Genomic DNA, 15,823 nt, shown 5'->3' with positions numbered 1-15,823 from the left:
TATGCAACAATTGGCACACTTTTTATATTTGTGGTAAGGAATCTTATTATTTTCATGCATACAGATACTGTTGCCATTCTAGTTAGATCCAATGATATGTATAGCACTCTGCCTGGGGCCTGACACACTTTATTATGGATATATGGGGTTCATGGAATTTCCTCAGGAGGTTTGGGGAAGATGCTGTCATGATGATGATTACTAGCTAATATCTATTTATGAAAATATATTGCCTTCTGAAGGAATGGGCAAAAATGCATCCCGTCTCAAATAGCACTTTGGAGATAGAAAAAATAAGAACAAAAACAACCCCTCAACAACTCCTCTAATACTGGGTGAAAAGTCAATATGGATTAGTATGGGGATGCTTTTCACACAAGTCAAGAAAATAATTTTAAAAAAAAAAACAGGTATCATTGATGTTATAACAACAAAAAAGCAGCAGATGGTCCATCTACCCATGCAAGGAAAAGAAAACATATCCCCACAAAAGAGAGCTTATACAGAAACCCCTCATCTGTTGACTTGAGGACAAGCAGGGTATGAGGAGGAGAAGAGAACTAAAGGAAGATGATCCCAGGAGAATTTGTATAAACCTGGTGCCTCAAGATAAACCATCAACTCTAGTTGTGGTGAGGTTACACTTTATATAATATTCTGTAAATATCAGCAGTTGAAATCTGTATCTGCAATTGCTGCCAACTTTTTATATTGATTGCCCACACTGTTTATAGGCAGAAATATACTGGTGTGAAAAAAATCTGAATGAAATCATTATTGTCTGATGCAATATTATGTGCAGTTACAAGAAAACAAAGACTGAAGTCAACTGTATTCATTTATATACAAATCCATACACATAAGAAACTGTTTTAAGTTCATGCAAGCCTAGAGGTGATGAAGCCAGTGTATTGTCCAAAAGCATCTGGATATTTGTCACGTATATGCCAGACACAGCAAGAGGAAATGTCAAGTCTCTGTCCAAACCCCAGCTTTCCATGCTGCCATAGTAAAAATGCCTATAGGAAGCATGTCTCTGGTTGGCACTCATCAAGTCAACTTCATTAGTAAGGACAAGAAAATCCCATCTGCACATCCTGGCCAAGGCAACTACAAGCTCATCGAGGATTAGAACTTGAAATCCTGAAAAATTATTCCAATTTGTAATAAGCTATTTCTAAAATGTTTAAAAAAAATATTTAAAAAAATTAATAGGAACAAATTTTATTAATCTTCCAACAGCAAATTCCACTGTAAAACAAACATGGCACTGTAAAACAACATGGATCAAAACTACACAGTTTTTATTTTGACATGAGCACTGAGAGTTCCATCACAACTAGAACTGATATTAAGTGTAGTTTATGTTAAGACAGATAGCTAAAAAATTTCTGGGGAGCATTTATAGGAGTCAAGAGACCCTGCATTGGGATCGATAGGAATGGCTGATTGCAGATGAACATAATATTTACACAAGAATTTTATCCATGTAGCATCATCAGCTTAGATTTGTTTGGCATAGTGAGGTACCCACATTGAAACCAGGTAATGAAAAGAATCTACTTGATGAGGATCATATGTATGCATGTCTGTTTTTGGATGGCTTACAATTTTAAAATTCATTCACAGTGGTTGCAAAGAAATAATCTAAGCATATGTCTCATTTGGTAAGCAGTCTTATTAAAAGTCTTGAAACTTCTGATGTTAAATAAACTCTTAATCATATTAATAATAATGCATTAAGAGACAGTATGTATTCTAAACAAAAGTTGATATATTGATTAATGGTAAAAGTGATACGCAAAGCTGTCTCTCACAACACACATTTTCCATGTCTGTGGGCATCTTCCTACATTTTCCATGTGCACACCATTCTGGTAATCCTGTGGGGGATGGGTGATAACCACCACAATGCCTTGAACCTTGCTCCAATACATTAAAGACAGGGCTGGGGTGGAACTGCAACAACTGTATGAACAGTTCCCTCAGTCAGTCAGGCTCCATACTTCTTATGATCTCCTGGAATTTGTTTAAATGATTAAGCATACTAAATCCCTGTATGAAACACAAAAAGCTTGAAAGCTAAAGTCATGATACATGGAAATTACAGCATTTACAACAATCATGGATTTATATCAGGTATCAATATCTGCAAGTCCACCTTGGAAATAGAAGTGACTGCAAATATTGTATTGTAACTATCAAAGTTTTAATTCTGTCTGTAAATGGATGTAGTTTTTATTTGATCGGTACAAAGTGCAAGTTATGCATCATAGGCAGCTGCTACACATATCCATTATACCAAAAGAGGTTTTCTGTAATGTAACCCACATACCTGTCAAGTTATTCATACCTTTTGTGATATTTATTTTGTACATAAAACTGTAAGCTTTGACAATAACATGGTCAAGGAATACATAAAAGTTACTGAAAGAATTAAAGATGCTTCTAAATTGCCATTCCGTCAAGTAAAATCATTTGCATTAATTACCAGTTCAGATGTGGAAAAACTGAATGCCACTCAGACTGGGCAATTAAAACTATTACCCAAAATGTTTACCCAAATATGAAGAAAAAAATTCTGTTGCAAGCCTTCATGTCAGTGTAAATTCTGGACAAATAAAACATTTTAGGATTCTTAATTTCTGATGTTTATCATGATAGTGCATATATAGTACTATCTTAACATATTTTGGGTTTTTAGAAATACACCTTAAGGCATATATCATATTTAAAACAAGAATAAAAGTGTAGTATTTATTTTACAAGACCTAAATGGATATATTAATTTTGTACAGGTCTAATTTTTTAAATAAAAATTTCAATCTAGTTAGGTCTAATCACTAACTCCAAAGTAAGATCGCATACACATTTTTATTACCATTTTGTATTTTTTTAAATAAAAATTATAAATGTATTACTTAAATTGGAAAAAGAGCAAGTCAACCGTAACAGTATTAAATACTGGTTTGCATGCCACTAGTGTAGATAACTTCTACCTAAATATGAAATGATTTTAGCTAGTTTATATTTTGATTGCCACAGGAACTGAAAATTGTACCACAAGCATTTATTTACATCACTCTGTGTATTTTGATATGTATGGCTGCTTGAACTCCTAAAACCAATAGCCCTATATCATTAAGGACAGCGACTAATAAAGACAAAATAGGTAATAATAATATAAATATTAATATTAAATAAATAAAAATAATAATAATGACTTTATTTAAAGAGGGTAACACAATCAGCTGATGAAGTAATCTACCTTGAGGCCCTCATACAACAGAATTTATTTACTTTAGCTGCATTTCTGAAACCACTGGATATATTCGGTTTGGAAGAAGGAAATAGGGTTGCATTTCTAATGTCAGCTGGAATACTATTCCTGAGCAAAGTTCCAGTATTGGAAACTTTTTTTGGGAATAATTCCTTATTTAGTTTGGGAATTTTATACTGTTTGGTCGACATAGATCACAGGTGGGGAGTATTACCAGGTACTGAAATAGTGATTGTAAATATTCAAGAGCAATATTATTGGATATCCTGTATATTAATTTGGCTTTTCTCAACTGGATTCGGTCTTTAATAAGTAATATTTGTAACTTACCAGCTAAATCTGCTTTCATTCTGGACTGATATTAGCCTGAATACTCAGTTTTGAATATGTGCTAGCCTTGCTATTTTTATATCATTTGAATTACCCCATAATATATTACAGTGATCTAAATAGGGTTGTATTTAACTGTTATAAAATAGTTTTCTGCACCTTTCAGGGAGAAAATGTCTTATCCTATTGAGAAACCATAAACTTGAATTAACTTTTTTTACTGATACGTTTTATATGTTCAGTCTATGATAGGTTATTATCTACAAAAACGCTAAGTAGTCTATCATGATAGACCATTTGCAAAATTTTATCTTTCCACGTCAGACATAATCTTTTTTGCTGGTTGAGATAAGTAATATTTTAGTCTTCCCAGTATTTACCACCATGCCATTACATGTGCACCCATTGTCCAATTTGTTTGGGGCATCCTGTAAAGAAATTTCTAGTTCATGCTTTGTGTTTTGGATGTCTGACAATGCTGTGTCATCTGCATAGAGATCTAGAGATGAAATTGAGTCCCTTAGAAAAAGTGGTAGGATATTAATGAATAATATAAATAGTAATGGACCCTGTGGTACTCCATATCAAATTGTTCCAGGTTCAGACAGAAAATTATTTATGTGAACATGTTGTGTTCTCTCACTTAAGTATGAAGCAAACCAGATAATTGTGCTTTTAGCATATTGGTAAATTTTCAGTTTCTTCAAAAGGATTTCAGTATCCACCATGTCAAAAGCTTTCCTGAAATCTACAAATACAGATCCTATTATTTGACCTTGATCATGTGCCTGAAGCCATTTATCAGTTAGAGGGATTAAGGCAGTCTCACATGAATGTTTCTGTTTACTGTCTGATTGATTATGGTATAATAGCAAGTGTTTGGTTAAATATGATATGAACGGGTCACAGATTTTTCAATAAATTTTGACAAGTTTGGCAGTATTGAAATTGACTGGTAGTTATTAGCATCATTCTTAGAACCAGATTTGTGAATAGGCATTACTTTTGCAGTTTTCCATATTATGGGGACAGATGAGGATGCAATACTTAAATTGAGTATGCATGTTTTGCTATCTAAAATAGCCGAGGCAAAAGTTTTAATGAGTTGTGGAACAATCTGATCAAGTCATGTAGATTTCTTGGTATCAAGTTCACTGAGACATCTTTTAACAAAATTTGTTGATACTGGTGGGATAGAGAAACATACCTCCTTAGAGATATTGCTGCTGCAGAACATTTTCAGTTCACTAAAGTTGTATTCTATCACTGGTTCTTTTAACTTAGTGGTAATGTTGGTGAAAAAATCATTGAAAACATTTGCAATATCAATGTCATCAGTGAAAATGGTGTCATTTACCAGGAGTGAGTGAATATTATGTGTCTCCTCTTAGTGTGTTCCCCCAATCAGTTCATTGAAGACTTTACAAATAGAGTTTGTGTTGCTCTTTTTGTTTTCAAGCTTTGATTAATAAGTTTTCTTTATAGCTTTTTTAATCATACTTGTTATTTTATTTCTCCATACTTTATCTTGTGCATGGTTTCACATAGCTTTGAATTGGTCTTGTGTCTTCATAGCATCTAGGATTTCAGTACTAAGCCACTTAGGCTGGATTTCACACTTTATTCGATGTACCTTTAGTGGTGCATGCTTAGAGACTACATCCGTAAATAAGTTGGTCCACACCCTCAGAGCTTCATCTATGTCATCAAAATTTTGGATTATATTCTATGGAACTTTATATATTTAAAAATTATTCTTCACTAAAAGTTTGGAACAATCTTTAAGTGATAGTTTTGTTTGTATTTTTCCTATTTCTCTTGCATTTAAACTTTCTTGTCAAAAGTAGGATAGTGGTCACTAAGACCAACATTCGGTACATTAACATATGCCACACTGTCTGGTATGTTGGTATAAATGTGATCAAAAAGAGTGACTGATATTTCTGCTACCCTTGTGGGCTCATTTACCAGCTGGACTAGGCCCAATGATTCAATAAATTCCATCCAGTTGTTCCTTATTTGCATATTGAGTAGGTCCGTATTTACATTGCTGAGTATATGTTTCTTTCTCCTGTGCAAGAACATTTTCTATTCATTTTGAAAAGTTATCATTCCAAATTGCTTTGGAGGAAGGTGGATTATAAATGAAACCAACTAGGAATGATTTTGCATTATTTTGAGAAATTTCCACCCAAGTACTCCCAATTTCATGCGACTCCAAGTGAGGTTGCCTTCCTGCATTTACATCTTCCCTAATGTATACAACAAGACCTCCCCTTGCTGTCTCTGTGTCCCTGCGTAATGGTTTATTGTAGCCTCAACAGAGAAATAGATTATCATAGTGGTTAGCATTTAATTTGGCTTCAGACCTGCCAACCCTGACGAGTCCATCTCAGTAAGGCAGTTGATTTTTCTCTGTAAGATTGACCAGATTTCAGTAAGGTGTAACAAAATATCAATAACTGCTATTGTAAAGGTGGAAAACGTAATTAAAAGTTCGACAATAGATGATAAACATGTTCCACTGAAAAGTTTGTAATGTATGCGTATACTTTATTTACCACTAGTACAGTGGCACAAACTCTTCATTCCAAACCCTATGTAGCTCAATGACTTGTTGCTATCTCTCAACTTGATATAATTCTTGGAAATTATTTTCCATTTCCCATGACAACAGCAATCATATCTCCTGCCACAAGACATACCAAAATTGGTACGTGATGTCCAATAAACATAATTGTTTCCTTTCTAGTTTTTATTCACAAGAATCTGAATACTCCTTTTTATTCTTCTGTGTTGGATATTAACACTTTTCTAGAAGCTTATTTTTCCTTTCAGCTTGAGCATGTATCGTTTTTTCTGGACACCATTTGTAAAAATTCTATAATCAATCGTTTGAGTATGCAGACACTTCACATGAACAAACAGGTGCAGTTTAAAGCGTCTGGGGTGCTGCTGCAAAGTTAGCCTGGTTCCCTGACTAATTTTACTAATTCTAAGATGAAAACCGGATCCAAATAAAACATGGATGAACCAATTATCCAGAATCTTCAGCAACAATAATTTTTCTGTAGTTTTTGTTAGTATTTTAAGGGTAATTTTCGTAAGACTTATGGCAAAATCATAAGAGCTGGCAGGTCTATGGTTTCAGTGAGTCTTAAAACATGTATATTATTTTCCTTGGAAGATAACTTCAACTTAATCTGGTTTATTGCTCCCATTATACCTTGAACATTTAAGTGACCTGTGTTAAAACCTTCTGTATTTAGTTTCATATCAATTATATGTATGTCATCGTGCAATGGGGTACTCAGTGAGATTGTCTCCATACTACTTTTATCATTTTGGTATTATAAAGGCAGCCAAATAAATGAGGTGGCCTCTGTATTTTCTACGGTATCTGTGCATGATCTTCCTTTATCAAATGATATTGGGATGGGGTGGTGAGTAGCAAAAAAAAGTAAAGCAGTTTAAACATACATTATTTAATAAAATAAATAAATACTCCTTCAACAGAAGTATGCTTTTTCTAAGCTGTGCAAAACACTACTGACTTGTAGATATTACAAGTATCAAAACATTTTTCAATATGTATCAATACTTGTTTTTCAAGATATAAATAAACAATTACCCTCATTCTTGTCTGCCTTGTGTGAACTATGTGTCTAGCTTGGTCAGCTCTGTTTTCAGGCTGCACAGCATGTCTTTCTCCTCTTCCCCCCTCTGGTTCTTGCTCAATGACCTCATCCTTCCTCTCCTTCTCTCAAGGTCGCCCTGGAATTGAGCTGATTTCAGTCTGGGTAATAACAAAGTTTCTTCATCTGAGCTTATCATTTGGTGTGTATCTTCTCTATTATACTGTGGTTCAGTTATCAAACTTATAGGACTATAGTGCTAAGTGAGAATCAGAAATTAATACACACGAGGTTGTGATTTGATGGATCTGATGAAGTTTTCTGAACTGGATCAGGTCAAGTTTTGAGGGGTGTCCAAAATTTAAAAAAGGGCCCCTACTTTCCTCAAATGGGCACCAAAGCAAAATCTATGTGTCTATTTTCTCAGTGTGCATACTACCCAATAAACACACACAACAATAAAATGGTGGTCTAAATTCAAGTGACAAGTGACTGTACGTTTGTATGTCTGTACTTTTTTATGATCTTGCCCCAAGTTTTGGACCTGGATTCCGTACTTCAGTCAAAATTTAAAAAAATCTATTTAAAACCTTGTGTATGTAAGATATTAATCTAGAGAAGCAGTAAACGAATTTCACTTTTTCGCTTTGTTTGAAACGCCAGGAAGATGAGTGTTAGGAGTCCACTGGTGACAATCTGGTTTGAATTGATTAATGAAATTACTAAGGTTTGAAAATTTTTAAATATCCTAGCTGCTTTTTGTTTATAAAATTGGAGAGGGGACATGAGGGAGTGCAAATACTATGCAAAGCATGTCAATTTAAATCTTTCTCATACAACAGAAAGTATTTAAATATAACTATAACAGTACTTCTAAATAAATTTCCATGTTTCCTCTCAAAATTAAAAGTAGAAAGAAAAAGGATAAGGAGAAAAGAACGAAATCAGAAGACGCTCATACTCCTCTCAAAATTAAAAGTAGAAAGAAAAAGGATAAGGAGAAAAGAACGAAATCAGAAGACGCTCATACTCACCGCTGTTGACATTTTGTGTGGTCTTGAGGTGTGGTTACGTTTTACATCATCAACTTCAGTCCATACAATTTGGCATATAATTACGCAAATTTTGGTCACCGAAATTATGCGTGTTATTCGTTCTGGATCTGCTGATCACTGCCAAGCGGGATTTCAATATGGAGACGATATATTTGTTAACCTACATACGATGATTTCAGAGAAAGCTCGTATTTCTTAATAAGAACCTCTACATACTTAATATTACCCCAGAATTGCCTTTTAAATAAAATTTAATCAGTTAATACACATCAATGTCCAACCATTTTGGTAAGAAAATTCACCCTCAGCTAAACTATTGTTGCCTTTAAGCCAAAGGCGATACCATATGCTGAACTGTTTTGCTAAATATGTTATTTCTAGCAGCAGCTCGCTTTTTGGCAGTTAAAGGTCTTGAAACTAAGAAAATGAATAAATAGCTCAATCCTTCAAACCAGCTGCCTGATGAGACAAGTGTGATGCAAAACTGAACTTGTCTCAATTCAAATTTCACTTGTCTCATGCCACTGGCAGTTGCCCAGTCGTATCTTTTGATCTAATGGCAAGAATACTTATATTTGGATTATAACAAAAACTCATTATTTGCATTGTACAAGTGAAATTTTAGGGAAATCTGACATAAAATATGGCTTCACTCTCCATCAAATATCAGCTCCATAATGTACAATACCTTGATAAACTGCTGCATTATGTCTATAGCTTTTAATTTTGTCTTCTTCGAATGTTTCCTCCATTTATGTGATGTGGGTCGCTCTAAGCTTACAAGAACCTTAAGTTTTGATACAATTTCTGTTATTGCACTTTCTGGCTGCAGTTTCAAGTAATGTTTCTGTATTTCCTCATCTCCATCACTTGATGATTTCAGGATGCTCCATTTGAATTTGTCAAAGCCTGCTTTGATTTCATTTATTAAATCATCTTGGAACTTGGCAAAAATTTCTCGTCGGTTACTTGCTGCATCTCTTTGAGCTTTCTTTAGGACCTACAATTTATATCAGTTCACAATTAAATCAATAAAATATTGATAAATAAGAGGCAAGTTAAAGAGCAATATGTAATCCATGCAAAAATAAAGTTAAAATCCAAACTCAGTCGAAAATGAATGTTTAACAATTTGCTTTCTATTCCAAAATACATGTATATGGTCACCAATATTTCTCATACTTTGTTGATAAAAACTTGTGGGGGAATTTTCAGGCTAAACTGCTATGCATGAGTGATCACAAGCACATACAACACTGAGTGTTGACAAAATAAAATGAACATTTATTTTTTTCCATATCAGCTCTCAAACAGTCTAAAAATCAAATATTTTTCACATTAACATTTGGAATATAAGCCCTACTAACCCCCCAAACTCAGCCCTCCCAAACACAAATTTCTATCTTTCTGTCTATAAAATATAGACAGAAGGCAATAACTCTTACCCATTACCTCACCTACCTGCTGCCTCAGATTGAGAATGTCGTGTAAAAGGATGCTCGCATAGTAGGTAGGATGAGACAGTATTAAAGTTAAGTTGATCAGTTAAGTATTCCAGGAGAAACTTAATTTACTAAACAATTTGCTTTCTCCTTCAAATACATTCCCCAAGCACATAAATAGAAGAATAGGTAATAGGTGGAGGGAGAGGAGAATACTGAATTTCCCATCTGAAGGTTAATCTACTTTCCCAATTGTGAGCAGCACAACCATGGATTAAATCTGGAAGAAGAAATAATGAGATCCTTTTACCATATAACAGTTTTGGGTGAATTCAGTTAAAGCTGTGCAGGGTGTTCATCCGGAGGTTGTGTTTATGTCAATTGGGTCTGGTAGGTGATTATACAGCTGAGATTGGGTCCTCTATCCCAGGTTTAACTGGGAGAAAGAGGCATCTTCGAGCCCCACAAAAATAGGCTCAGTACACTTCAGATGAAGTCTGAGTAAATGTACAGTATTCTGTTTGAAAGTTCCTTGGAATATGTTGATACCGAAAAGGAAGTATGATGACCTTTTGAGTGCCCTGGGAATGCAACCTTTTCTTGGCAATGAAACCATGTTACATTGTAAGACTGCCAAGTCTTCTGATCAAAACTGATGGTAGGTGGGGTCAATCAAGAGGGCATGTAATTCACAGACTCTGCATGCCAAAGTTAATACTATCAGGAAACAGGTTTTGTATGCAAGGAGCTTCAGTGAGGTCTTGACTAAAGGCTCAAACTTTGTTTGAATTCATCCAAGTCAGAACCTGGAAAAGATTTCACAAAGAAAACAAAAATGAAAGGCTAAGACCTTTGTAAGTAAATGTTGGACGACAAATCAAAGAGGTCCTTGCTGTGACCAAGATCCCCCCTGCCATAATGATGGAACATGTCCGATATCATAGACAGGGCATTCTTAATAGTAATTGGATCCCAATTTTTCTTCTCAAACAGCCAAAGAAAAGTCAGCTACTTGTGGAACAGAGGCTCTCAAAGGGATCATGTTTTTCATTTTACACCAGTTTCTGAAAACATGCAACTTCCCTTTATAGGACTTTACAGTCAATGGAATTGTAGCTCATACAGTTCTTTCCACAACTGACGGATTGAACTGATTTGCTATAAGGCTGTCCTGACAATAGCCAAGCTTGAATGAGAAGTCATGGCAGACAAGGATGGAACAAAAGGGTCAGGATATTCCCAAGTAAATCTATAGCTATATGGAGCAGATCATTGATCCAGGATTTCTATTAGCAAACAGGGGTGATCAGAATCATTTGCACGTCTGTCCCCTCAATTTCTATATGACCTTTAAAACTAAGGTTCCTGGGTGGGGGGAGGCATAGGCAAAGGCCCACAGACTCCCAACTCAGAAAGAGTGTCGACAAACAAGCTCTGGATTCTGGTACCAGTGAAATGAAGGTGGGCAGTTTGTGATTCTACCTGACTGCATAAAAATCTATCATCGGATGCCACCATAACTGGCAAATCTAATGAACAACCAATGGATGGAAGGACCATTCTGTATGAGGAATCTGTCCTCTCCTTGACAGAGAATCAGCTGTTACCTGTTTAGGCTCTAATAAACAGTAACAAAAGAAAGTGAAAACAACAAGCTTTGAAAAATTTAACAAAGAATTTATTTCTCAAGAAAAAACAATTTCAAAATGAAAAAATAAGAACTTCTGGTTTAAGAATCAAATCCAAAAATAATCCACCAATAATCCATGAATTAAATTTTAGAAGTCCCAGTAATTAAATGTTCGAATTAATTCAAGTTTTAGTCCCGACGAAAAATCCAAAATGGAAGGCGATGACATATGCTATAGCCTTTATAGTACAGATGTGTCTACAGTTCTTTGCTGATTCACAAATAATATTCCGGTGTTTGAATTTCCGAATAAAATTTAAAGAAATGTCATTGTCCAAGAATTCTGTATGAGCACTCAAATATTTCATGGAAAAAGAATTAATCTTTTAGAATCCAAATAATTTGAATAAAAATTGTTAACTCTAAACTCGTCACAAACAAACACTTTCCAGTGTAAAGTAAAAGTCAGACTGAGAAATGTCTCTCTAAACATCAATATTATATCTAACTACAGTACTGCGCAATTTCGGAAAACCCTGAATTGCAAAATAGAGGCTGTTTATAATCTAAAGACAAATACTCCCAGTATGACCTTGATAAAAACCAATCATTTTATTCTGAGAATAAAACAAAAATTATAGAAAGTTGTTTACTTTTCTCAGCGATTTCTGAATCAAGGTTGGGAACTAAGTCAAAAACAGAAACAGTGTTTATATTATTAGGTGTTTATGAAAAGAGTCAGGTCAAAATGAATTTTTGGGGAAACAAATGCCAAATCAAGTAAACAAGATTACATTACTTTGACATGTAATGAAATTAAACATAAAAAGATTTTAAAACTTACAAACAATTCAATTAAATCAAATATACATAACTCAGCCAAGACACTGGGTCTGCCAGAATATGTCCGATCTGGATGTCAATACTGCATTGTGCATACCAATGATAACATTCCCAGACCAAAAAGCAGAGCTGGGGTGATTTGTACTGCCCTGTTTGAGGAGATACATCACTACCACCAAGTTGGCTGACATGATGAACATGACCGAGTTCTGAAGATGGTCACTCAAAAATTTTAAAGCTTTAATGATAGATTTTATCTCCAACAGATTGATGTGGAGACCTATTGGACTCCATTGGTCACTGACAGTGTCAAAGTCTGTGCATAGATGGGCTCCCCAATCCTGGAAGCTTGCATCTGTGCATACTGTCAGATCTAGTGGTGGATGTTTGAGTGGCATTCATGTCATGAGCAAGCCGTGGTTGCATCACTGGTCCAGGAATGATACAATCTCAGTCATTACACTGATATGATAATCGAGCGACAGTGAAAACAGCTGCCATTGAGAGCAAAGCCATCTGCAGAGGGCACATATATTGGCGATCCAGTGGGATAATATCCACTGCTCCACTGAATAATCTGAGGAGTCACAGAAACTCCCTGGCCTCTCTTTTTGGAAATGTAGTTGATGCTCAAGCCACCCATGGGTGAGGAAAATGTATTAAGTGAGAAATTTCATAGCCATATGGACAAACTTTTGAGAGAGATACAGATTTAACTCTTTCCAATATAACAGAAAACCAAGATGAAGAAAAAGATAAATGACTTCTTTGACTAGAACAGAATTTACTATTTGTTTTGAAGAATGTCAACAAAATACGCCACCATGGGGGTTGATGATGCCATATGGAATATGAAAACAGCCAAGTTGAGTAGTTTCATCAAGGCCTAAGGACTTATGTTCTTGCTGAAAAGAGATCACAAAGCTGATAACAAGTTCCTTGGTATGCGAACCATTGGAATTTCCATGAGGATGGATGGATGGGAATATGGAAATATGCATCTGTCATATTGAGACTGATTGCAAATTCATATGGATGGAGAGGTGGACTGATCTGGCTGTCTCCATCTTGAATTTTAGTGGAAGGATAACTTGATTTAAATGACTGAGATTGATGATTGGTCTGAAATTGCCTTTCAGACTGGAAAAAGTTTGGAGTAAAAGCCCAGAGATTGTGGATTTTGAACAATCTCTACTGCCTTCATCTCGATAAGTGCTATGATATCTTGTTGTAAAAACAAATCCTTTACCAAGTCTGATGGTACTTCTGTCATCAATGGAGAGTATGAAAAGGGAGAGAGATAGCAAAACGAGATGTAAGTCCCTTGGATACAATTTGAATCACTCACTCTTGAAGGAATAGACTGATCCAGTACTATTTTAAATACAAGAGTTTGGTGCCTACCAGGTAGCTGTCTATGGGCAATCAGGCACATGAGTCAATGGCGAGAGAGTGCAGGTTTGGGGGTAGAGAGACTTGGTTTCTTACCTCCATATGATGACTGCCTTCAAGACTGATTAGCAGATTGTCTCCATTGATACAGTTTGGATTATGGCTGTTTCACTGGTTGAGAAGCAAATGATCCCACATCCCCATCATCTCCTGTCATCCCATCTTTGAGGGAGATTGGGAGATGATTTATAATGTGATTGTTGTGCAGAAATATTCTGAAGGGCAGTTTGTGGAATGCCTGTCCCTATTCTACCTCTATCTTGCCACCAAACAGTAGAAGTGATCCAACGGGAGTAGTTCACAGGGCCAGGGAGTGATGAGGCTGGAGTATGGTAAAGCATAAGCATGCATCCGTCAGACAACATCCAAGTTAGTCAGAGCCATCAAAGCATTCACGATTGCATGGTGGGACACCTGGTTAATCACCTTGAATATTCCAGCTGTAGACTACCAGGCATGGCCACCGCCAGCCTTATCCATCAGCCAGAAAATCAGTAGTGAGTGCAAATACAACAATAAACACATGCCTAAGATGTTGCAAACAAGGTTCAAAGTGGCATGTATAACTCCTTTATCCCTCTCTAGTAGGTAGGCAGAGTCATACTGACAGCAGCGTAGTTTTTGTCTAATGGTGGGAGATTGACAGAAAAGGCGTCAGAATGAGTTCTATACCAGTGAGATATAAAGGACACTGATATTTGAGTCTCAGAAGTAAAAACAAAAAAAAGACTTTGGAATTATCTGAATCAATGATCATGACAGACAGACTCCATAACTTCCTTGATTTTTCCCAACTGCTGCAGAAGACAAAAGGAGAGGTTTACTTCCTCATCATCAATATCAACTGAGGCCTTGACCCTTTATGCCAGAGTAGAAGTGGGAGTGGTGAACATTCTGAATTCATGAACACCCAATATATTTCCTCTACAGCCGCTCTAAAACTATATTTAGTCCTCTCCATGGGGACCTGAATGTGAGCTATCATGTTGATCTAAACAGTCAGTATGCATAATGCATACCAGAAGGTATAGACGAGGCATGGATGTCTTCTCTAACGCTGTCAGGGTACTATTCCAGAGGGTAAGCATTGAGTAAATTGTTAGCTGTATTTGTAGGATGTAGATGTCAGATCAGTACAGACAGCTTGTCAAAATCAAATTCTGTTGATATCGGAGTCATTTGTACAACTGGTAGTATAGACAGCAGAATTATCAGTGATGCTGTAACAATTAATGAACAGATGGATCTACGAATAAGATACCCATCAAATACAACATTCCACAGCTCTGCTTGATGAGGCATGGTACAGTATACCATGGAATCCATAGCAACTGAATGGTAAGGATCGCAGGCCATACAGCTGGATGGTATGGCTGGTAAAAAGCACGGCATCAAACTAAGGTGTGGCTAGATGGTATGACACATTCAATTCATTGATAAACCCCTTGCACCCTGACTTAAGAAGCCCTAAAGTCATGCTTGCAGGGGGACATATAGCCATAGTGTTGAAACTCTCAGCTAGGACAGAAGAAGATGAAAGGATGGGGAAAAGTTGGCCAGAACTAATCAACTTTGTCATTGCCTGTTGTACCAAACGTACACTTTGTCGTCATTGCTATGTTCTGAAATGACAGTGAATAAAGAGAGAAAAATAATAATACTAACAGTTAATGATGTTAACAGTGTGTGACACCCATTGTCTTAGGAGATATGGAATACAGCAGTACTCTCAGATTTTGATTTACCCCATCTCTCCTTGTTCTTTGAATTTTTCCTAAGCACTATCGACCATGTAGCATCTGACCAATCAGCGCACATGCTGCATGTAGCTGACAATGTACACTTGGCACAGGCAATGCATGAAACATGTGAATCCTTAAAAAAATAAAATTGTGCTTCATACACTTCATTAATATTGCTATGTTCTGAAATGACAAATGAATGAAGATAGTAAAATAATAATAGTGAACAACATTAACAACGAGACACATGAAATGCTAGGAGTGTTAACTAAATAGTGCATGTGAACACAAACTACAAATATGTAATTCTATTAAGATGTAGCTGCGAGAACAATGTGGTCAGAAAAACAGAGGTAAAGTCCATGTTGGTAAAGAAATTTCAGATAAATATGGTTGAAATCTAAAATATAAAGT

At 35.8% G+C, this 15,823-nt stretch overlaps 1 protein-coding gene and 1 long non-coding RNA gene across 2 annotated transcripts in view; both read right to left on the bottom strand.

Moving 5' to 3' along the window:
* LOC149780851 (uncharacterized) overlaps window positions 1–15,823 on the bottom strand; it is a 172,607-nt gene that overhangs the window by 142,024 nt on the left and 14,760 nt on the right. Inside the window, exon 3 of the mRNA XM_089937935.1 lies at window positions 8,989–9,300. Within this exon, the coding sequence (XP_089794061.1) occupies window positions 8,989–9,300 (312 nt within the window). The remainder of the gene's footprint in view (window positions 1–8,988; window positions 9,301–15,823) is intronic.
* On the bottom strand, window positions 826–8,261 carry LOC149780852 (uncharacterized). The gene is made up of 3 exons (XR_016415156.1): window positions 7,242–8,261; window positions 1,825–2,019; window positions 826–1,143 (listed from the first exon to the last, which is right to left on the bottom strand). It is a non-coding gene; the product is annotated as an uncharacterized LOC149780852 (long non-coding RNA).

Source organism: Sinohyriopsis cumingii, chromosome 16, assembly GCF_028554795.1.
Source record: "Sinohyriopsis cumingii isolate HCF-2022 chromosome 16, ASM2855479v2, whole genome shotgun sequence".
NCBI classification, from domain to species: Eukaryota; Metazoa; Mollusca; class Bivalvia; order Unionida; family Unionidae; genus Sinohyriopsis; species Sinohyriopsis cumingii.
This window is presented reverse-complemented; position numbering and strand designations above follow the sequence as displayed.